The sequence below is a fragment of the Phyllobates terribilis genome, unplaced genomic scaffold (assembly GCF_046119375.1).
Source record: "Phyllobates terribilis strain yellow unplaced genomic scaffold, ASM4611937v1 Scaffold_11__3_contigs__length_659146591, whole genome shotgun sequence".
NCBI lineage: Eukaryota > Metazoa > Chordata > Amphibia > Anura > Dendrobatidae > Phyllobates > Phyllobates terribilis.
Window position 1 is genome coordinate 118061196 of NW_027362771.1, and position 25167 is coordinate 118086362.

Here is a 25167-nt window from a genome sequence, read left to right on the forward strand (position 1 = left end):
AAGATTGGTGGTGATTAATGTATGATCGGTGGGCGTTCTCCAGCTATGACCCACATTGATAATGAGAAGAGGTGTCCTTCGTCCACCTTGTGAATGGTGCACACATATGACCAGCTCTACCTTCACTATCCCATGGGAGTGGTGGACACACATACGTTCTGTTCACCCAAGACTTTGGAACCACTGTTCTGGACAATGGTAGGGGTCCCACTGGTCGGACCCTTACCAATCATATATTCATAACCTATTTACATTTCTTTGAGTAAAATGTTAGCTTTATTCTGTTAGTGCAACACTTTTTTTTAGAAAATGCATCAATTTACCCTGCAGGTTATTAAAGTCAGTACATCATAACCCAGGGAAGTTTGGGATTCAAGAAGACAAGCTGAAACCCTTTGAGAAGCTACTCTTAAAACTAGAAGGCCAGTTGCTTGACGGCATGTTGTTCCAGGTACTGTTATGAAACAAGAAACCTGAGTTGTTTTTTTTATGTATGTATTACATTAAAGGGGTTGTACACTTTATTTTAACCAGACCTGTCCATCAGCCTTCTCTAATGGTAAAACATCTCACATAGGAAAGCTGTTTTATAATTGGAGGAGGCTGATGGACAGGTTTGGTCACATGCTTTACCACCAGCAGCCATTTTGAAGAACAGGAGAGCTGTGCAGTCTGCGATGAAGGCTGTTCTAACTAGTAAAGAATGAGAATCTGTAATACTTAGTAAGTGTGATAAAATCATGTCCTCAACACACTTGTTACAATAGAGATAAAGTGGACAACCCCTTTAAGGGTTCCCTTATAATGGTACTGTGGTGACGTGCTTTGTATTTGTTTCCATGGATCACTTTTATAATGTTTTGTATTTGCCTTGCAGTTGCAATCTTTCTTTTTGCTTTTCAGGGTTGTGTTGAGCAGCAGTTTGACTCTACCAATGGTGGAGTGTCCGTCTCAAAAAATGGAACTTTTGCAGAAGAGTTTGCACATAATATTCGCACAATATTTTCTAACGTAGAAGTAAAACTTGGTACGTCCATTTTGTAGTATTAATATAGTCTGTCAGCTTCTTGTGTAGGCACTGACTGATGACTGTTCTCTGGTCTCTAGGAGAATCCTCTGAAATCGATCAGCGGGAGAGATATGTGGCACTATGTGGACTGTTTGTTCTTTACTTCCACATCTTTCGGACAGTGGATAAGAAATTTTATAAATCTCTTCTAGAAGTGTGTAAGAAGGTATACACTATATTACTGCATAATACTCAGTCGAGGTCACTTTTTATTCATTGATTTGTGGGCATGCATACATATGGCTACTGCATATTAAGGATGACCTGTCACTTGCTTAAAAAAATGGAATTAAATCTTCATAAAAGTCCCTGAGGTCCCCTGATTCTTCTTCTCTTTTCCGTTTTGCGTTGCTTCACACCATTGCAGAGATATTCAAATTTGTTGCTTTTTGAGTGCAGTATGTGAAATTTCTTCTTGTAGTGCTACTGAACATTTCTTCAGAGTCTTCTCTGAGGGCATTTGCTTTCACCCCTTCCTCCCAGGCGCTGTGATTGGCAACCTCTGGGAGGGAGGGGTTAAAGCCCCCAAGGAAGACTCTGAAGGAACTCCCTGTTGTCTGCTAACAGAGATTTCACATACTACACTCCAAAAAAAACAAATCTGACACTCTCTGAAATGGAGTAATGCATTGCAAAATGGGAGAAAGTTAGAATTAGGGGAGCTCAGGGATTTTTAAAAGGTATTGAAGTAAATTTTTTGAATAAGAGACAAGTTATCTGTTAAAGTACAGATGTGAGGAATTTATTACATGTTATTATTGTATGCATAAAAATCCCAATAAATGAATTAGCACATTAATTGAAATGAATATAGATCTGTTATCAGACTACTACATTTCTGTTTCTATATGTTTTTTTATGTCTTCTAGGTACCAGCAATCACATTAACAGCCAATGTAATTTGGTATGCCGATAATTTTCTAATCCAAAAGGTTCCTGCTGCTGCCAAATTAATTGACCGGAAGAGTATACTTTCCATTAAAAGTCAGAGAGACAGCTACCTTCAAACCAAGGCCCAGTCTCTAACCAAGTAGGTCTGGCTTGTTAATACACTCAGATGTTAGAACATGCTGTCTGCCCTATACAAAGTTTTTCATCAATGTCATGGAGTCTGCTACGGAGCCTGCAAAGCAGATGTGACCTGAACCTTAAAGGAGTTTTACTAAGGTTAGGAGAAAATTTCCTGATTGCTGGGGTCTGACCACCGAGACCCCTACCAATCCCGAGGACCAGGGTTCTTCAGAACCCTGTGTGATTTGAGTGGTAGTTTATCATCTTCAGTCCATTCATTATTTATGGGAACACTGAGAATAGCAAAGTTCTGTTTTTGACTGATCTTCAGCATTGCCATTAAGAATGAGTGCAGCGGCAGTGCACATGTTTGACCACCACTCCACTCACATAGGGCTCTTCAGAGCCCCAGTTCTGGGAATTCCTGGAACCCCAGTAGTTGGACCCCCAGCTAATGGGAAATTATCCCCTATCCTGCCGATAGGGGTAATTTTAAAACTCGATATAACCCCTTTAAATTGTTTATATGGAGTAGCGCTATTCTTGTCCATGGGTTGTTGACTTGAATGGTATTAAGCTGCTATCCCAGACACAGTCCATGGACAATAGTGCTGTTTCTATTAATCCTAATAAAGGGATTGTCTTGTTTTAACTTTTTTTCCTCCATAAGCTCAAGGGTATATAAAATGGTAAACTAGGCTTTATTTACCCTTGGGTTGAGCGCTTCCTCTTTGTCGATGTTCCTGTCTTTGTTGGTTGGCTGTAGTGTTGACATCTTGTCAAGAGCACTGGTGATTGCTGCAGCCAATCACTGGGCTCCGCTGCTCGACCTATGTGAACACCATGAGCCGCTGAGCTCAGTGATAGGCTGCAGCAGACACGAGTAAGGTAGACAAGACATGAATGCTGCAGCCGATCAACAAAGACCAGGCAATCCCCAGAGAATAAGCACTGGACCCAGAGAGGGGGTGAGTAAAAGCTCAGTTTATTTTATGTCTCTAAGCTTATGGAGGGATAAAGGTTTAAAGGGTGTCTGTCACCCCCAAAATGCAAATTAAACTAATTACACTGCACTTAGCAATTATAAAAATCATACTTGCAGTACATATCTCACTCTTATAAGTTACATTGAAAATTCTTTTTATCCCATATGCATTTGAGGGGTCTTCAGTGCACCCTTGATTTGACCAAGGGCTCAGTTCACTGTTACGCCCCTTCAATTTGCATTATGAGCAGTTGATTCTTATTGACTTTGCATGCACACTGACTCTAAAATAGGAGTTAACGCCTCTCACACAATATGGGTGCAGGCCTCCCTTTCCTCATTACCTCCTGTCCCCAGCTGTTACTTGCTACACTGATATATCTGAAAGTGTAGCGAATGGCTTAAGTAAGGAGTAGTGTTGAGCGATACCTTCCGATATCAGGAAATATCGTATCGGATTGGATCGGGCCGATACCCAAAAAGTATCGGATATCGCCGATTCCGATACCGGAAACCAATGCAAGTCAATGGGACACAAATATCGGAATGAAAATAAACCCTTTCTTTCCTTGTAGGTTAATTCTACATGAAGTAAAACAACTAAGAATAATGTAGAATGACATGAAAAGCCGGCAATTCATCAGCGGCATTCACCGGTACCCGACAATTTACAACAGAAAGAATAGAGCTTCACACATAGATTAGATAGATAGAAACATGTCAGTCACATATATATGAAGTACAGTGACAGTGTTGCTTACTGTACTTGTCATTTAGTGTAAAGGATTTATTAAAAAAAATATTAGTGTTTTCGTGCACCGTCTCTTTAAAAAAGCCGGCCGGCAATTCAGCATCTGTACCCAACAATTTATAACAGACAGAATAGAGCTTCACACATAGATTAGATAGATAGAAACATGTCAGTCACATATATAAGAAGTACAGTGACAGTGTTGCTTACAGAACTTGTCATTTAGTGTAAAGGATTTATTTAAAAAAATAATAGTGTTTTCATGCACCGTCTCTTTAAGAAAGCCGGCCGGCAACTCAGCATCTGTACCCGACAATTTATAACAGACAGAATAGAGCTTCACACATAGATTAGATAGATAGAAACATGTCAGTCACATATATATGAAGTACAGTGACAGTGTTGATTACTGTACTTGTCATTTAGTGTTAAAATAAAGGATTTATTTAAAAAAAAATTGGCGTGGGGTTCCCCTTAATTTTAGGCTCTAGCGGAGGTTAAGCAGACAGCTGGGGCAAATGTTTGAAGCCTGGGAAGGGGGTAATACCCACGGAGCTTCCCAGGCTACTAATATCAGCCCCCAGCTGAATACCTAGCCTTTACTAGCTATTAAAATGGGGGACCCCCCCAAAAAAATGACGTGGGGTCCCCCCTAATTTAATAGCTAGCACAGGCTAGGCAGACAGCTGGGGGCTGATATTAATAGCCCAGGAAGGGTGCCATGAATATTGGCCCCCTCCCAGGCTAGAAACACCAGCCGTCAGCCGCCCCAGAAATGGCGCATCCATAGGATGCGCCAATTCTGGCACTTAGCCTCGCTCTTCCACGCTGCCCTGGTGCGGTGGCAGGGGGTAATAGGGTTGGGGTTGATGTCAGCTTATAATGCCAGCTGACATCAAGCCCAGGTTAGTAATGGAGAGGCGTCTATAAGACACCCCCATTACTAACCCCATAGTCAAAGTTAAAAGAAAACACAAACACCCAGAGTAAAGTCCTTTAATTGAAATAAAGACACAATTCTTTATTGTTCTAAATTAAACCATACTTACCATCACGCCCATTCCAGCTGAAGCCAACGATCTCCTGCAATAAAAGAAAAATAATAAAGCAACCTCATCCTTACCTTTCGATGGTTCCCAGGACAGCTCCAGCTCTGCTACATCGAGATGACAGGCTGGACCGCAGCAGAAAGCTGCCATCCAGCCTGTCATCCCGCGGACACTGAGAAGCGCAGGCATGCTTGCGCTCCTCAGTGTCTCTCTGTGACGTCATCCAGATGAGCCGAGTTCATGTCCAATGAACTCAGCTCACCTCATGCACGTCACTGACAGCGTGGGAAAATTCTCCTGCACTCAGCGCTTCAGCGTGAGAATTCTCCCACGCTGTCAGTGACATACATGAGGTGAGGTCATGTCCAATGAACTCAGCTCACCTCATGCACGTCACTGACAGCGTGGGAAAATTCTCACGCTGAAGTGCTGAGTGCAGGAGAATTTTCCCACGCTGTCAGTGACGTACATGAAGTGAGCGGAGTTCATTGGACATGACCTCGGCTCATCTGGATGCCGTCACAGCCAGACACTGAGGAGTGGAAGTATGCCTGCGCTTCTCAGTGTCTGCGGGATGACAGGATGGATGGCAGCGTTCTGCTGCGGTCCAGCCTGTCATCTCGATGTAGCAGAGCTGAAGCTGTCGTGGGAGCCATGGAAAGGTAAGGATGAGGTTGCTTTATTATTTTACTTTTATTGCAGGAGATCGTTGGCTTCAGCTGGAATGGGCGTGGTGGTAAGTATGGTTTAATTTAGAACAATAAAGAATTGTGTGTTTATTTCAATTAAAGGACTTTTTTCTGGGTGTTGTGTTTTTTTAAATACTTTACTAGAAATTCATGGTGGTCATGTCTAATATTGGCGTGACCCCATGAATTTTGGGCTTAGGGCCAGCTGATAATGCCAAGCTGGCCTTAACCCCTTTATTACCCAGTGAGCCACCGCACCAGGGCCCTGGATGAGTTGGGTACAGCGCCAGAAGATGGCGCTTCTATGAACGCGCCATTTTCTGGGGCGGCTGCGGACTGCAATTTGCAGCGGGGGTGGCCCAGAAAGCTTGGGTCTCCCTGCGCTGCGGATTCCAGCCCCCAGCTGCCTAGTTGTATCTGGCTGGGCACAAAAATAGGGCGAAGCCCCACGCATTTTTTTTTAAAATTATTTCATGAAATTCATGGAATAATTAAGAAAAAAAGGGCTTCCCTATATTGTTGTGTCCAACCAGGTACAAATAGGCAGCTGGTGGTTGGGGGCAGCCCATTCCTGCCTGCTGTACCTGGCTGGACACAAATATAGTGCGAAGCCCCACGTCAATTTTTTTTAAAATAAGTCCTTTATTTTAACACTAAATGACATTTGAGGAGTTAATAAAGATGCAGTCCCTAAATTATTATTTATTTTTTAATTAATTTTTCCCAAAACTTTTGACGTGGGCTTCGCCATATTTTTGTATGCCAGCCAGGTACAGCATCCAGCTTCTATGAACGCGCCATTTTCCGGGGTGGCTGCGCACTGCAATTTTCAGCGGGGGGGGGGGGGGCAGAAAGCTTGGGCCTCCCTGCGCTGCAGATTCCATCCCCCAGCTGCCTAGTTGTACCTGGCTGGACACAAAAATAGGGAGAAGCTTCACGTATTTTTTTTTTTTAATTATTTCATGAAATTCATGAAATAATTAAGAAAAAAAGGGCTTCCCTATATTGTTGTGTCCAACCAGGTACAAATAGGCAGCTGGTGGTTGGGGGCAGCCCGTTCCTGCCTGCTGTACCTGGCTGGACACAAATATAGTGCGAAGCCCCACGTCAATTTTTTTTAAATCATTTCAGGAAATTCATGAAATAATTTAAAAAAATTGATGTGGGGCTTCGCCCTATATTTGTGTCCAGTCAGGTACAGCAGGCAGGAACGGGCTGCCCCCAACCACCAGCTGCCTATTTGTACCTGGTTGGACACAACAATATAGGGAAGCCCTTTTTTTCTGAATTATTCCATGAATTTCATGAATTTAAAAAAAAAAAAACGTGGAGCTTCGCCCTATTTTTGTGTCCAGCCAGGTACAACTAGGCAGCTGGGGGCTGGAATCTGCAGCGCAGGGAGGCCCAAGCTTTCTGGGCCCCACCCGCTGCAAATTGCAGTCCGCAGCCGCCCCGGAAAATGGCGCGTTCATAGAAGCGCCATCTTCTGGCGCTGTACCCAACTCATCCAGGGCCCTGATGCGGTGGCTCACTGGGTAATAAAGGGGTTAAGGCCAGCTTGGCATTATCAGCTGGCCCTAAGCCCGAAATTCATGGGGTCACGCCAATATTAGACATGACCACCATGAATTTCTAGTAAAGTATTTAAAAAAAACACAAACACCCAGAAAAAAGTCCTTTAATTGAAATAAACACACAATTCTTTATTGTTCTAAATTAAACCATACTTACCATCACGCCCATTCCAGCTGAAGCCAACGATCTCCTGCAATAAAAGAAAAATAATAAAGCAACCTCATCCTTACCTTTCCATGGCTCCCACGACGGCTCCAGCTCTGCTACATCGAGATGACAGGCTGGACCGCAGCAGAACGCTGCCATCCAGCCTGTCATCCCGCAGACACTGAGAAGCGCAGGCATACTTCCACTCCTCAGTGTCTGGCTGTGACGGCATCCAGATGAGCCGACAATGAACTCGGCTCACCTCATGTACGTCACTGACAGCGTGGGAGAATTCTCCTGCACTCAGCGCTTCAGCGTGAGAATTTTCCCACGCTGTCAGTGACGTGCATGAGGTGAGGTCATGTCCCATGAACTCGGCGCACCTCATGCACGTCACTGACAGCGTGGGAGAATTCTCACGCTGAAGCGCTGAGTGCAGGAGAATTTTCCCACGCTGTCAGTGACGTGCATGAGGTGAGCTGAGTTCATTGGACATGACCTCGGCTCATCTGGATGACGTCACAGAAAGACACTGAGGAGCGCAAGCATGCCTGCGCTTCTCAGTGTCCGCGGGATGACAGGCTGGATGGCAGCGTTCTGCTGCGGTCCAGCCTGTCATCTCGATGTAGCAGAGCTGAAGCTGTCCTGGGAACCATGGAAAGGTAAGGATGAGGTTGCTTTATTATTTTCCTTTTATTGCAGGAGATCGTTGGCTTCAGCTGGAATGGGTGTGGCGGTAAGTATGGTTTAATTTAGAACAATAAAGAATTGTGTCTTTATTTCAATTAAAGGACTTTTTTCTGGGTGTTTGTGTTTTTTTTAAATACTTTACTAGAAATTCATGGCGGTCATGTCTAATATTGGCGTGACCCCATGAATTTCGGGCTTAGGGCCAGCTGATAATGCCAAGCTGGCCTTAACCCCTTTATTACCCAGTGAGCCACCGCACCAGGGCCCTGGATGAGTTGGGTACAGCGCCAGAAGATGGCGCTTCTATGAACGCGCCATTTTCCGGGGCGGCTGCGGACTGCAATTTGCAGCGGGTGGGACCCAGAAAGCTTGGGTCTCCCTGCGCTGCAGATTCCAGCCCCCAGCTGCCTAGTTGTACCTGGCTGGACACAAAAATAGGGCGAAGCGCCACACATTTTTTTTTTTAATTATTTCATGAAATTCATGGAATAATTAAGAAAAAAAGGGCTTCCCTATATTGTTGTGTCCGGCTAGGTACAAATAGGCAGCTGGTGGTTGGGGGCAGCCCGTTCCTGCCTGCTGTACCTGGCTGGACACAATTATAGGGCGAAGCCCCACATAATTTTTTTTTAATTATTTCATGAATTTCCTGAAATAATTAAAAAAAAATTGACGTGGGGCTTCACACTATATTTGTGTCCAGCCAGGTACAGCAGGCAGGAACGGGCTGCCCCCAACCACCAGCTGCCTATTTGTACCTAGCCGGACACAACAATATAGGGAAGCCCTTTTTTTCTTAATTATTCCATGAATTTCATGAAATAATTAAAAAAAAAAAAACGTGGAGCTTCTCCCTATTTTTGTGTCCAGCCAGGTACAACTAGGCAGCTGGGGGATGGAATCTGCAGCGCAGGGAGGCCCAAGCTTTTTGCCCTCCCCCCCCCCCCCCGCTGAAAATTGCAGTCCGCGGCCGCCCCGGAAAATGGCGCGTTCATAGAAGCTGGATGCTGTATCTGGCTGGCATACAAAAATATGGCGAAGCCCACGTCAAAAGTTTTGGGAAAAATTTATTAAAAAATAAATAATAATTTAGGGACTGCATCTTTATTAAGTCCTCAAATGTCATTTAGTGTTAAAATAAAGGATTTATTTAAAAAAAAAATGGCGTGGGATCCCCCATAATTTTAGTCTCTAGCGGAGGTTAAGCAGACGGCTGGGGCAGATGTTTGAAGCCTGGGAAGGGGGTAAAACCCACGGAGCTTCCCAGGCTACTAATATCAGCCCCCAGCTGAATACCTAGCCTTTACTAGCTATTAAAATGGGGGACCCCCCAAAAAAAAATGACGTGGGGTCCCCTCTATTTTAATAGCTAGCAAAGGCTAGGCAGACAGCTGGGGGCTGATATTAATAGCTCAGGAAGGGTGCCATGAATATTGGCCCCCTCCCAGGCTAGAAACACCAGCCGTCAGCCGCCCCAGAAATGGCGCATCCATAGGATGCGCCAATTCTGGCACTTAGCCTCGCTCTTCCACGCTGCCCTGGTGCGGTGGCAGGGGGTAATAGTGGTGGGGTTCATGTCAGCGCCAGCTGCCATGAAGCCCAGGTTAGTAATGATGGCCGTCTATATGACACCCCCATTACTAACCTACAAAGTGTTAAAAAGAAAAAACACACTACACCCAGAAAAAAATAATTTATTTGAAATAAAACACCATTTTATTTAATTCTTAGTTTACTAAAAAAATAATAGTTACCTGTCCACGTTCCTGCGCTGATCTCCCATGCACAGCTGTCACATCTGGAGATGGTGACAGCTGTGCATGGCTGCTGTAAGCTCACGCTGCCGGGAACACGTCCGCTCCCGGCAGCGGGAGCCACTGACTGAGGTCACCGGAGTGCATTCAGGCAGCGCAGCTCCGGAGACCTCCTTTACGGCAGTGCTGTACCGTGGGAATTTCTCACGATACAGCAGTGCCGTAAAGGAGCTAACCGGAGCAGCGCTGCTTGAACTCCGGTGAACCCTTACGGCCCCGTCATTCTAGCGGCGGCAGCGGTTCAGAGCGGTCACATTCTATGTGGCTGCTCTGAACTGGAGATCTTCGTGGGACACTCGTGGACTACTACGGAGGGGTAAGGATAAGGTTGTGGTTTATTATTTTATATTTTATTACAGGAGATCGATGGCTTCGGGGAATTAGGTGTCTAGGTGAGTATAGGTGTAGTTTTTTATTTTTTACTTTATTTTAGGTGGCGATCGGCGGGGACAGGTAATGTATGAACTAATTTCTTTTAGGTAACCACTGGCCACCAATGACATGTATTTAACATTTATTGGGGACACAGTAGGGCAATTTAAATAGCAGGATCAGGCTGATGGGAACTACTGCTCCCATCGAGCTGATCCTGCTGGCAGGAGTGGACGGGGGACAGACATAGGCCGATGGGAGTAGTAGTGTCACATCGGCCTATGTCTGCCCGCACACACACCCGCACACACACACCCCGCACACACACCCCGCACACACACACCCCGCACACACACACCCGCACACACACACCCGCACACACACACCCCGCACACACACACCCCGCACACACACCCGCACACACACCCCGCACACACACACACCCCGCACACATCGCACACACACCCCGCACACACTAATCATGACGGGTCCGGGAGGTGAGGCTGACCTGTGCGGCCGTGGGAAAGTTGATGTGAGTTCATGCAGTCAAGCATGAACTCACATGAACCCTCTGAGGGCACCGCGGCTACTTCAAATGAACAGCTGATCGGCATCACCTGATACCTCAGCTGTTCATTTGAAATAACCGGCGGGAAAGCGCAGCACAGAACGGGAAAGCCGGCGGTGAAGTCTTTTCACTGCCGGCTTCCCCGCCCGGGTCCTTCGCTCCTTGGTGCTGCGCTCCCCGCCCGGTCCTAATTTACGATCGGGATGGGAGGTGGCGAGGGGAGCGGAGGATCGGGGTGGGAGGCTGCGGGGAAGCAGTATGGGGCTGCGTGATTGTTTAAAAGCCGGCGGCTTTTTACCGCGCGCCGGCTTTTAAACAATCAGGAGAATTCTCCCACGCTGGGATGGCATTCTGATGACAAGCAGGATCGCAGCTGAGCGCTGCCATCCAGCTTGTCATCCTTCAGAGACACTGCAGAGCGCAGGCATTATGGGAACTTCCGATTCCGGTATTCGATATTATAAAAGTATCGGAATTAAGTATCGGAATTCCGATACAGTGAATATCGGCCGATACCCGATATTTCAGTATCGGAATGCTCAACACTAGTAAGGAGTAGAGGGTGGAGAGAATCAATCACGTGCTCCTCCTGCCTTCAGTACATCACAGAATAGGTCAATGTCTGTGCTGATACTGTGATGCAGTGAGGACGAGAGGAGCATGTTACTGATCAACTCCTCCTCTCTGAAGCCGCTCACTACACTGCCGGATGTATCAGTGTAGCGAGCGGTGGCTGCGGACAGATGGCTTTCATAAGGGGAGCCTGCCCCCGTAATCAATGTATACTGCTGACTCCTTCAGAGTCTATGTACACATGCAGGGCTGTTCTGCAAGCACTGTTAATCAGATCAGGGGAACTGCTAATAATGCAAATTGAGGGGGGAGTAATAGTATACTGATCCCCTGGCCTCGCCAAGTGTGCACCAAAGCCGCCGTATATGCATATGGAATAAAATGAGTTTTCAATGACTATAGCAATAAAAAGTGTACTGAAAGTATGATTATTATAGGACCTGCACAGAGAGCCAGAATGGTGCACCTTTATCCCCGCTAGAATGGTGCTGCAATGTGCATGCTTGACCACTGCTCCATTTTTTTTATGGGGCTCCCATAGGGAATGAATGGAGTTAAGGTCAAACATTTGCATTGCTGCTCCATTCTAGCAGGGACAAAAGTGACCCGTTCTGCTGATCTGTGCAGGTCCTAGAAGCTAGACCCCCACCAAACAATAAGCTGTTGCCTAACCTGTGCGTAAATGTGGACAATCTCTTTAAGTAAGATCAGCCTGTGATCCTTTTTGTAGATGTTATTCTCCATTTGGTGAGAATACTTGTATTACTCAACTTGTAGCAGAATGTACCATATAAAGTACAATATGCCTCTCATGTCACCGCTTCCATATAAGCATCCAACAGTAAACACATTTCTACCAGATAAAATAAATGGCTGGAAATCCGCTGTAAAAAAAAGTTATTGGGTGTAAAGCTAATATTTGATTCCACGAAGATAGGATAACTATATAGCTATTGCTTGATAATTAAACTGTGCTTCGTTATGGAATCATCTTTAAGACGTTAATGAATGCAGGGAACATAACTTCAGGACTATGTCTAGCAGAGGCTTCCTCTCCATGAGCCATTTCTCTTACATGCTTCATAGGTCCTTGAATAAATTTTTGGTTAATGGGGATGTCCACTTTCTGTTAAGTGGTCCCCCGTAAAGTACGTAAGATAACAAACTCATCAGGTACTCGCCCTCCCTGGATCCAGCGCCAAGCTTTTGATGACATGGAAACCTGAGCTCATTGACCAGCTAGAACGGTGACACGCATTGTTGAAATGACGTTATCACGGTAGTCATCACTGGGAACGCAACTGGATCAGGAAGCCGGCGCTTTACCCAGGGAGGGCGAGTTTATTGTACTTTGCACACTTTGGGGAGCACTTTTCTGAAAGTGGACATCCCATTTAAGAGGGGAAACTAGTTCAGCTTTGTTGTCTTGCTTTTAAATACTAATATGGAAATATCTGTTCTCTTTAGAGACGTCCAGTCATACTATGTTCTCGTGAGTTCCTGGATGATGAAAATGGAATCCATATTGTCTAAAGAGCAAAAGACAGAAAAATTTGCTGATGATCTGACCAACAGATGTAATATATTTGTGCAGGTATTTGCTACTTGAGTACTAAGAAACATGTATAAGCTTTTCTATGTATTGGCTGAAACGTAGCTTCCATGTATTACTGTCATCACCAAGAAGGAAAGTAGCACATACCATCCCCCTATCATTCATCTGCTTGTGCTTTTCAGGGATTTCTTTACGCCTGTGGCCTTAGTAACATCATCAAGACCACCATGAACTTGTATATGTCTATGCAGAAGCCTATGACCAAGACATCTGTGAAAGCGTTGTGCAGACTGGTGGAGCTTCTCAAGGTTGGACATTTTTTATGTCATTTTGCAGTTTATATGGATGCTCTTTTCTGTCTTGTATGTGCCTCTGCATTTTTAACTATCCTTTTCTGTTAAAAGGGTTCCCTGAAAATATACTGGCCACAGAATCTTTGCTGTTAGGAATCCTGAGCGATCCGCTGTAATTTGCAAGGATTCTGGCATCAAATGTCCAGTTATCCTGTAATGCCAACAAAGAGGAAATTAAGGAGTCATTTTTTCCCCTTAATACACATGAAAATAAGCGTAATAATATATCTTATCGGAAAAATATGCTTCTTTCTCCTACAGAATTGATTTTATTCTCAAATTTCTCAATTATTGGGTGAAATCTGTCTTCAGTGAATATAGGCTTTCCAATTAGTGAGATGGGAGATGACAGTTGGTGCTCATAAAATTCTATGGCGAGCTGTAACTATGGTTTCAGAAGAACTTACAACAGAATGTCTGCCTTTAGCTCTTTGCTTTTCCATAGAATTTTTAAAGCACCAACTGTCATCTAAATTAATGGGAAAATCTGTCATTACAGAATACAGATTTTACAAATTTTACCTATGAATTGAGAATGAAAGATCAGTGCAGGAGGAGTAAGAAGCCGATTTCTCTGATAAATAGACATCAATAGACTGTGCAACACAGAGGCTACGGAAGGCAAACAGTGCAAAATTTTTAATGAAACCCAATTACAGAAATAATTTTAGCTCTGATTACATTCATTTAAGGGGGAAAAAATGTCCCCAAAGGTGAACAACCTCTTCAAGTTATTTACTCATTGTTTCTTTGGTCGGACCCTTCTTGGCTTATAGTGTGACTTCCACATTATTATTGTCTTATTATTTGCATTGTATGATTCATTTTTAATATTTTCTTTTCATGAGTCCCAGCTGCACTACAAATAACACAGATGTCTTTTATCCAGGCTATAGAGCACACTTTCCATAGAAGAAGCATGGTTGTTGCTGATTCTGTATCCCACATTGCTCAGCACCTTCAGTATCAAGCACTTACTGCCATCGCTGTTGCAAAGGTAAAAAGCTTTAATATTCTCCAGTTCCCCATTATTAAAGAGTTATATTGGCACTGGTCACTTCTGCATCGGGAGATGAATGGTGACAGTGACATCACATCAATAGATGCCCATGGTCATTGGACGGGAGACCTGCAAACTGCTTTTTTTTCTTCTATTTTCTTCTTTTGATTAGCTTGTCTGGCATGATGAACAATGTACGTCAGCTGGATGATCAAAAGAGGAGCTATGGTTGCCGTAACTTAAGATGCCATTCGCAGTGCTCCTATCCAGCGGCCATGAACTATTGATCTGCCCGCTGGACCAGGATTCTGCAAATAGAGATGAGTGAATCCATTTCTAACACTTACTCTTACATTTAGAGTGACAAAATTATACCCAAGCGTCATCCCCTCCCGACACAGCCAATTTTCATTTTTGCGTTTGCTTCCCCCCCTTCTTCCAAAGGCCGTAACTTTTTGTTATTTTTCCATCCACATAGCCATATGAGGGTTTGTTATTTGGAGGACAAGTTGTAGTTTTCAATGACGCCATTCACCTTACCTTCACAATGTTTTGAAAAACTGGAAAAAATTGCGACGGTTTTTGGGCTTTGTTTTTATGGCTTTTATTGTGTTGTAAAAATGACCTGGTATCATGATTCATCACATCAATAGAATTACGGTAATACAAAACTCATCCAGTTTGTTTTAATGGTAAAAAAAAATTGTAAAAAAAATAATAAATTTGCATGTATTCCCATTCTCCGAGACCTGTAACTTTTTTTATTTTTACGTCGATGGAACTGTGTGAGGACTTGGTTTTTGTATGGCAAGCTGATGTTTTTTATTGATACCAGTTTATAGTAAATGCGGTGTTTTTAGAGCGTCTCCTTGCGTTTTTTTGCAGTACTGCCGACAAAATAAATTCTGTCACACATAATTTTTTACCGGGTTAATTAATTTTTCGACTTTTATAGACCATACTTTTACGGAGGCAGTGATGCCAAATGTTTTATCTATTTATTTTTATTGGCGGAAAAGAGTCTGTTTATTTATTTATTTTTTTATATATGTATATACTTTAAGTCTTTAGGGAACTTAAACCTTTTCTGATCACTTAATATTCTTGGTCTCCTATGAAGACCCAGCCGGAGGCTTGATTTCACTGGAGCACCATAATGATGGACACAAGGGGATCCTCAGCAGACCCCTGGCTGTATAGAAAACCCCTTTGTGTCGCTGGGAAAGGTCTATGTGCATGTGGATCAGCACGCCAGTCAGAGATTAACAGTCGCGTTTGAGAGCTGGCTCCACTTTCTGCTGTTCTAAACAGATCCTGGCTGTGTTTCACAGCCATTATTTGCCCAGAATGTGGCGGGCTCAGCCTGTGAATACGCTCCAAACAATCCCTCTTGATTGAGCCGTACATGTATGGTGGATTTCAGGAAGGGGTTAATATTCTTTTATCTTTGTTGATATTTCTATAGCACCGGCATATACTGTAGTGTTGGAAATAGAATATATACAGTTATGTCACCCACTTTCCCCAGTTGTTCCAATATACCAATGGTTCTGCAGATCCTTTCTGTACACTTTGCCCAATGTGGAGTCTTTATTCTGTTTCCGTTCTTAAGGCCTAAGGCATGGATGTCAAACTTAAACACACAGAGGGCCAAAATGAAAAAATTTGGCAAAGTCACGGGCAATCCAGTATATAGTATAATGGGCTCCATAGAGTCCTCCATACAGAATAATGGGCCTCACTTAGTCCTCCATACAGAATAATGGGCCCCACATAGTCCTCCGTACAGAATAATGGGCCCCACATAGTCCTCCGTACAGAATAATGGGCCTCACATAGTCCTCCGTACAGAATAATGGGCCTCACATAGTCCTCCGTACTGAATAATGGGCCTCACATAGTCCTCCGTACAGAATAATGGGCCCCACATAGTCCTCCTTACAGAATAATGGGCCCCACATAGTCCTCCGTACAGAATAATGGGCCTCACATAGTCCTCCGTACAGAATAGTGGGCCTCACATAGTCCTCCGTACAGAATAGTGGGCCTCACATAGTCCTCCGTACTGAATAATGGGCCTCACATAGTCCTCCGTACAGAATAATGGGCCTCACATAGTCCTCCGTACAGAATAATGGGCCTCACATAGTCCTCCGTACAGAATAATGGGCCTCACATAGTCCTCCGTACAGAATAATGGGCCTCACACAGTCCTCCGTACAGAATAATGGGCCTCACACAGTCCTCCGTACAGAATAATTGGCCTCACACAGTCCTCCGTACAGAATAATGGGCCTCACACAGTCCTCCGTACAGAATAATGGGCCTCACACAGTCCTCCGTACAGAATAATGGGCCTCACACAGTCCTCCGTACAGAATAATGGGCCCCACACAGTCCTCCGTACAGAATAATGGGCCCCACACAGTCCTCCGTACAGAATAATGGGCCCCACACAGTCCTCCGTACAGAATAATGGGCCTCACACAGTCCTCCGTACAGAATAATGGGCCTCACACAGTCCTCCGTACAGAATAATGGGCCCCACACAGTTCTCCGTAGAGAATTATGGGCCTCACACTGTGCTCCGTAGAGAATAATGGGCCTCACATAGTCCTCCGTACAGAATAATGGGCCTCACATAGTCCTCCGTACAGAATAATGGGCCTCACATAGTCCTCCGTACAGAATAATGGGCCTCACATAGTCCTCCGTACAGAATAATGGGCCTCACACAGTCCTCCGTACAGAATAATGGGCCTCACACAGTCCTCCGTACAGAATAATGGGCCTCACACAGTCCTCCGTACAGAATAATGGGCCTCACACAGTCCTCCGTACAGAATAATGGGCCTCACACAGTCCTCCGTACAGAATAATGGGCCTCACACAGTCCTCCGTACAGAATAATGGGCCCCACACAGTCCTCCGTACAGAATAATGGGCCCCACACAGTCCTCCGTACAGAATAATGGGCCCCACACAGTCCTCCGTACAGAATAATGGGCCCCACACAGTCCTCCGTACAGAATAATGGGCCTCACACAGTCCTCCGTAAAGAATAATGGGCCTCACACAGTCCTCCGTACAGAATAATGGGCCCCACACAGTTCTCCGTAGAGAATTATGGGCCTCACACTGTGCTCCGTAGAGAATAATGGGCCCCACATAGTGCCGGAGTTTGACACGTTTGACCTAAGGGGAAGGATTTCTTTGTATTTACCTTAATAATTTAATCTGTGTACTCTCTTCCTATTCTGTATCTATATTTCTGTTTTAATGCAGAAAAGAGTAATTTCTGACAAGAAATACAGTGAACAACGTCTGGATGTGCTCTCTGCCCTGGTCTTGGCTGAGAACACCTTGAATGGTCCAAGCACGAGACAGAGGAGGCTTGTGGTTGCCCTAGCGTTGAGTGTGGGGACGCAAATGGTAAGAATTCTGTACTTTTAATAGTAGATTCACTCCTTGATTAAGGTTGTCTCATCTAATAAAGCTGTTTACTTGTCTTGTGTCCTAGAAAACCTTCAAGGACGAGGAGCTTTTACCAATGCAGATTGTAATGAAGAAGCTGGACCTCATCAGTGAGCTGAGAGAAAAGTATATCCCATTGCTATGCGTATTCTGTATCTGTATGCCTCATCATTCCCAGTACTGAAGATGGGAAATACCGCCATCTGATGCACATTCTTCCTTCTTTTAGAATCCGGGCACAATGTGACTGCTGCTTCCTGTATTGGCATAGAGCCGTGTTTCCAATTTATCTAGATGATGTGTATGAAAATGCGGTTGATGCGTCCAGGTTACATGTGAGTAATACTTAATAATTGCTGTAGACTGTCCGTGACGTCTATAGGAGAATCATTACATTATGGTTACCCAGAGTTTTGTGATAAAAACTAAATTGGCACGCTGTAATAAATGCATATTTTCTTAGTTTGTGTTCTATCACAATAGTCTAAAATTAAGTTTGACTTTTTTTTTTAATTTAAAGGGAATGTCATAAGGTGTTCATTACTTGGGGGTTGGATTCTGTAAAAAATAAAAATAACTAAAAATATTTCATACTCTTATGCGGTCATCCTCCTGGTTTCAGAACCGGTAGCTCCGTGGTCTGCATCGGAAGTGATGGCTGCACCCTTGAACCAGCCACAGGTCCGCTGCAGCGGTCAGGTCACGTGTGGAGCTGGCGCTTGTCTTTGCAAGCCGAGTATTCGTCTTTGAGTTTGCTCACATCTGCGCATAAATACGCCGAGAGAAATGTGATTAAAAATGGCATTGCACTCGCACCAATGTTTTTCAAAGAAACAGTGCAGATCTGCTATTTTTTTTTCTCACCTGTATTCAGTGTGAGGAAAAAATCGCAGCATGCTGCATATGGACGTGTATATTGGACGAGACTCGTCAGTAGGTGTGAGAAAAAAACGGACGGCACACGGATCATCCTTATATTTTTCGCACACAAAGGAACCAGGAAATTGCAAAAGCCAAGTACGGTAAATTCACAGTCAGAGCCCTCCTGGCAACCAAGAAAAAAAATCTTATATAAAGATATAGATAATAGAAAGATAATACATTTGTAGATAGATATTAGAGAGAGATCCTGCAGATATGTAATTTCACAGCCCCCCTATATATTATAAAATGGCACCCTTTGGTGCCTTTAATGTGGAGTTTATGCTACGGCTTTTTATGCTTGTTTAACCAAATAAAAAATGACGTGGGGTCCCTCCTATTTTATGAAACCAGCAAAGGTAAAGCAGACAGCTGAGAACTGATATTATCAGTCTGGGAAGGTCCAGTGACTGCAGCCAGTGTGGCAGTGACTGCAGCCTCTACCTCCTGATGACACTTTGAAAATCCCAGTGCATGCTGGGAAATTCAAACGAAGCGTCATCAAAAGGAAGTAGAAATAAAAACAGTTACTGTAGTTAGGGAAGGATAGGGAATTTTTAATTAAAGTATATTAGAAAATAGATTAGATTATGGCATTAAATAGATAGGCATTTAGGATGAAAATAATTTTGTGTTTTGGACCACCCCTTTAAAGAGCAAATAATGTTTTCACTCTTATTTTGTTTCAGTATATGTTCAGTGCATTGTGGAGCTGTGTTCCTGCAATGATGCATGCTAGGCACTTGGAGTCTTATGATATATTATTAAAGTGCTATGAGAAGGAAATAATGGAAGTCTTGACAGAGGTATTTACAGCCTATATGGTTTTGTTTTTCGGTTTTTCTTTGATGTAATATTATAGAATCATCAATTTTCATATGGGCATCTGTTCTGGAATGTATTGTGTTCTTGCAATTCTTAAAATATTTCTCCGATGGATTTGGACACCCATTGTGAATGTTTCTAGAAAATGTTTAAAAATGACAGTCCTTTATTATTCAGTTTGATTAGAAGTTATATTACAAGACTATTTCTAATGTAAAATGCTGAAAACCCTCTTTCTCCAGAAGTACGTACATGGCCTTCTGAGCTCCCACTTCTGCTGAGATCAGAGCTAGATCTGATCCCAGCAGTTTAAAGAGTACCTGTTAACAGATCAAACGTGCCAGCTTTTGATCTTATTTTATTACTGTTGCTTCCCTGATTATTCAGATTTTTTTTTTAAATCCTCCATATGATTCTAGAGCTATGATCCTTTTTATTTAGTTCTGATTTTCATGGTCTTTACCAAGAGGGTGTGTTACACAGGGTAATTATGTAGAACAGCCTAAATACATGCCCTTTAAGACACACTCCCTTAGTAAAGACCATAAAAATTAATACTAAATAAAAAGGTCCATATTTCGGGACCTGTATAGCATATCTTAAAAAAAGATAAAATAGAAATACTCAGGAGCAGGGGAAATAAGCGCAATAACCACAGACTTTTGACCTGGTGACAGGTCCTGAGATGCTGAGGTTTAAAGACACCATTGCATCTGAATAGTTTGATAGAGGGTGAAGTTCCCTTTGTGTGCCCATTGGCACTTAAAAATTGCATTTGCATCCTAACCCTGCTCAAAGGCCTATTAGATCCTGCCACAGACTGGTCTAATAGGCAACCTGTCAGCAGAATACTGACAGGCTGGATAATGCACTGCACTTCATTGTATATCCATGCAATAGATTGTAAGCCAAATAAGCAGTTTAAAATATATATCAATAAAATCCCAGTTTTAACAATAAAAAGAAAACAAACCCAAAAAAACGCACGGCAAAAAAGACACACATTTTGGTATCACTGTGATCTGAACTATACAAGTAATTATTTATCTTGCACGGTGAATGCTGTTGAAAATAGAATAAATATTAAAAACTAGAGTTGTTGTTTTTCATTCATCTTGCCTTTGAAAAAATGAAATAAGTTATCAATAAGTCAAATTTATCCCAAAATGGTACAAGTAAAAATGACAAATCGTTATGCTAAAACAACATTTCACAAAGCTCTGTAAACAGAAAATCTGGTTTCTTCAAGGGCTGGCTCTCAGAATATAACAACCAAAAAAATAAATTGTTTTCTTTTGCAAAAGTAGAAAAACGTACAACTCCTGAATATCACTGTAATCGTATTGACCCACAGAATAAAGTTAAAGGGGTATATTCCCATCTCCAAGATCCTAATATGTAGTAGATGTAAAAATAATATTAGCAAATGCCTCCAATTAGAAATGTAGTCTGGTTCTTCTGATTAGCTGTGTCGCTTACCTCATGTGCAGGGCATTGCAGCAGTTTTATATATCCATGGTTACGACCACTAAGAGCTATCTGACTGTCGCTAGATGAGTGGTCGTAACCATAGATACCTAAGCTACTGGAATGCTCTGCACATGGGCTTACCTGATGTAGGGCATTGCAGTAGGTTAGGTATCCATGGTTACAAGCACTAAGAGCTGTCTTATTAACTGTCAATATATGAGTGGTCGTAACCATGGATACCTAAGCTATTGCAATGCCGTACATCAGGTAAGTGACATAGCGAATCTGAAAAACTATGCTAAATTTCTAATTGGAGGTATTTTCCAATATTATTATTACTACACCTACTACATATTGGGATAGGATCTTGGAGATGGGAATACCCCTTCCTGACCTTGGAAGCACTCAGTATGTCCTGGTTGGTAAGCACTTACCGACCTTGGACGTTCTGAGTACGTCCAGGCGAGTTTGCGCGCACAGAGACTGTGTACGCGTGATCGCCGCCGGGTATCAGCTGATTCTGACAGCTGACACCCGGCAATAAGTGCCAGGAGTTGTTCCCGCACCGCTCCCGGCACTTTAACCCCCTAAATGCTGTGATCGCAATATCTAGCTGGCAGGCAGAGGGATAGAAGCCCCTCTGTTCTTGGAATATTGTAATACATAAAACTGTAACACTAGTTAACCCCTTCAGTGAACACCGTAAAAAAAAGGAGCAAAAAACTATGCTTTTTCATCATACAACCAAACAAAAAGTGGAATTAAATGTGATCAAAAAGACGAATGTAAATAAAAATGGTATCGCTGAAAGCGTCAAAAAAACAAAACGCTATATTGCTCCATCAGCGGATAAATAAAAAAGTTATAGCTCTCAGAATAAAGCGATGCAAAAATAATTACCGTATTTTACGGATTATAAGGCGCACTTTTTTCCCCCCAAATTTGGGAGGAAAAAGGATGTGCGTCTTATAATGCGAACTTACAGTTTTACATGGGGGGTGCGGCTAGGGGATGGGGGTCCCAGAGGTTGGTAATCGCACTGACCCGAAGAATAGAGTAGTCTAATCACTTATACTGCACTAGGAACAGCGTAAAAAATAAAACCAATTCTTCACCTGCTATTGATTTTATTCATTCTGCCTCCCAAAGATCGCAGTATGGCTCGGCTCACATTTATTCTGCACTGAGCGCTTACACCGGGGTTTCCCTGTAAATCTCTGAAATATGTAATTCAGATGGAACCCCCAGAGGAAGATGTAGACACTGTGGACGCTATCTGGCCTATGATCCGGCAGTGCTCGTCTTTTTAGGCGTGCATAAATGTGCCGTCGGCCACAGTTTTGTGCAGTTCTGAAAAGAAGAACACCGCTGAACAAAGGCCACATGGAGTCCAGAGTAACTCTGCTGTCGCAGTATAGCGAATGGATCCCCCGGGCGTAGTTTCATCTGAATCGCGTCATTCGGAGATTTAGATGGAAACCCCCATGTAAGTGCTCAGCGTAAAGTGCATGATAAATGTGATCCAAAATGTTATGTAGAATGTTTTCAACACAATCCACAAAAACACAAGTCCCCGCTCAGGTCCATCATCTGTCAATGGATATATAGGGGGCTTCCACGTTACTGGTAATACAAAGGCTCTGGAAAAGCGAAAAGGCTCCTTGCCCCCAAAATAAATTCAGCAAATTCTACACTCCCAAATATAAATGCCCCCCTATCTTCTGAGCCCCAGTGTGCCTAAACCACAATTAGCGTCCACATGTTTGGCATTTTTGTAGCGATGACAGGTCGCTTAATTTACAGATGCATGTCTGCAGAAGCATGATATGGTCACTACAATGTACTGGTCACTACAATGTATTGGTCACTACAACGGCAGTTTGCAATTTTCTCTAAGCAACATCCATTGCTGCTAGCTTGTGGAAAACACCCATGGAGTCAAAATCGTCACTACACCTGTAGATAAATTCATAAAGGGGTATAATTTCCAAAATAGGGTCACTTGATAAAGGGGTATAATTTCCAAAATAGGGTCACTTGAGGGGGGATTCTGGTCTTCTAGCACTTAGGGGTTCTGTATATGGAGTCTGCAAACTATTCTAGGAAAATCTGCACTCCAGGGGGGCAAATAGCGCTTCATCCCCCTAGAGTCTCGCCGTATGGCTAAGCAGTACTGTACAGCCACATATGGGGTATTTCTACATTCAGCAGAAATTGTGGGCCAAATTTTGGTGCCATTTTTACCCAGTTTCTAGTGTGAAAAGGTAAAATCTGAGGCTAAAACAAAATTTTGGAGGTAAAAATGTAATTGTTTTTTCTTCACTGCCCAATGGTATAAAATTCTGTGACACACCTATGGCATCAATATGATCACTGCACCCCTAGATGAATTCATCGGGGTGGGGGGGTGTAGTTTGTAAAATGAGATCACGTATGGGGGTTTCTGTTCTGGCACCTCAGGGGCCCTGCCAATGTGACATGGCACCCTCAAACCTTTCCAGTAAAATCTGAATTCCAATATGACGCTTCTTCCCTTCTGAGCTTTACACTGTGCCTCAAAAGTAGTTTTTGACCACATATGGTGCATTGGTGTACTCAGGAGAAATTGCACAACAAATTGTGGGGTCAATTTTCTCCTGCTATCCTTGTGAAAATGAAAAAATTTGGGGCTAAAACAACATTTTTTTGGGGAAAAATATAATTTTTTTATTTTCACAGATCAAAGTTGTGAAATTCTGTGACGCATCTGAGGTTCAAGGTGCTCACCACATGTCTAGATAAATTCCTTGAGGGGTCTAGTTTCCAAAATGGTTTCACTTGTGAGGGGTTTCCATTGTTTAAGCACATCAGGGGCTCTCCAAACGCAACATGGCATCCGCTAATTATTCCAGCAAATTTGATATTTAAAAAGTCAAATGGAGCGCCTTCCTTTCCAAGCCCTCCTGTGCACCCAAACAGTGTTTTTTCTCCACATATGGGGTATCTGCATGCTCAGGAGACATTGCACAACAAATTTTGGGGTCCAATTTTTCAACATTTTTGCCAAATTTCCATTTTTTTCACAAATAAACGCAAGTCAAATGGAATAAATGTTACCACTATCATGAAGTACAATATGTCACGAAAAAACAATCTCAGAATCAGCGGGATCCGTTGAAGTGTTCCAGAGTTATTACATCATAAAGTGACAGTGGTCAGAATTGTAAAATTTGGCCCAGTCACGAAGGTGAAAACAGGCTTGGGGGGTGAAGGGATTAATAGGACAGGTGCCTGATGCCTGCCTACTAGTGTGTGGACAGTCTACATCATACAAGCAGCAGTTTGTCTTTTTGCAGACCTTGTAAATAGGCTCATCAGCACTTAATACATACCAGTAAACTTTCATTCATGAGTTCGACATTAACCCTTTAATAGAGAAATGTGTATAAGATGAGAATTGGAGAAAGTCAAGTTGTGTAAATACTAGTGATGATGCAAATCGATTTGCAGGTCTAGGAGCCATATTCGTAACCTCTTCTTTTGATTAGCAAGCCTGGCGTGATGTCACATGTGCATCACACCGTAACACTGACATCGTGCCAGGCTGACTAATCAAAAGAAGAGCCACGCATGATGTCCGGTAGGAAGCGGTTCGCAGGGCTCCTGACCAGCGACCGCAGATTACTGACATGGAGATAGTACGTGGTACCATCTGAACAGATACAATTAAGTTGCAGTTGCAAAGCTAGTAAGGGTGTAAATTCTGTGCTCCCTTTTTGTAGTAAGCAGCTTGACACAAAAACTGGCAAAGCAGAGTATATTTTGGATGTGTTTGCTCTTTCCTTTGCCTTTATTGATTTCCCATTTACATGTTTAGCATTTGTTGGACAAACTCTGTAAGGAAATTGAGAAGGACCTCCGTCTGTCTGTCCACACTCACCTACAATTGGATGAAAGAAATCCGTTCAAAACTGGTATGAAGGACTTGGCGCATTTCTTCTCCCTGACACCCATCCGTTTCTTTGACCGCTTCATTGACATAAAAGGTAATGTTAAGTAAACTCCATATGTAGAACTCCTACGTCATCTTGTTACATATTCTGCTGGTGAAGACGTCCCTTTACATGTGTCTCCTCTAATGTAAGCCAGTCCGGCAGATATTCTGCATGCTTCATATTTTAATTATTATGAGAGATGCCTGATGCCTACTTACCAGCGTGTGGACAGTCTACATCATACAAGCGGCAAATGTCTTTTTGCAGACCCTTATAAATAGGCTCATCAACACTTAATACAT

The 25167-nt window shown here is 43.2% G+C and overlaps 1 protein-coding gene across 1 annotated transcript in view; it reads left to right on the plus strand.

The window, feature by feature from the left end:
* WASHC4 (WASH complex subunit 4) overlaps nucleotides 1-25167 on the plus strand; it is a 60433-nt gene that overhangs the window by 21567 nt on the left and 13699 nt on the right. The window contains exons 10-21 of the mRNA XM_073651558.1: nucleotides 331-451; nucleotides 904-1027; nucleotides 1108-1235; nucleotides 1939-2099; nucleotides 12761-12887; nucleotides 13031-13156; nucleotides 14091-14198; nucleotides 17487-17633; nucleotides 17722-17801; nucleotides 17905-18010; nucleotides 19286-19402; nucleotides 24748-24916. Coding sequence (XP_073507659.1) covers nucleotides 331-451; nucleotides 904-1027; nucleotides 1108-1235; nucleotides 1939-2099; nucleotides 12761-12887; nucleotides 13031-13156; nucleotides 14091-14198; nucleotides 17487-17633; nucleotides 17722-17801; nucleotides 17905-18010; nucleotides 19286-19402; nucleotides 24748-24916 — 1514 coding nt within the window. The remainder of the gene's footprint in view (nucleotides 1-330; nucleotides 452-903; nucleotides 1028-1107; nucleotides 1236-1938; nucleotides 2100-12760; nucleotides 12888-13030; nucleotides 13157-14090; nucleotides 14199-17486; nucleotides 17634-17721; nucleotides 17802-17904; nucleotides 18011-19285; nucleotides 19403-24747; nucleotides 24917-25167) is intronic.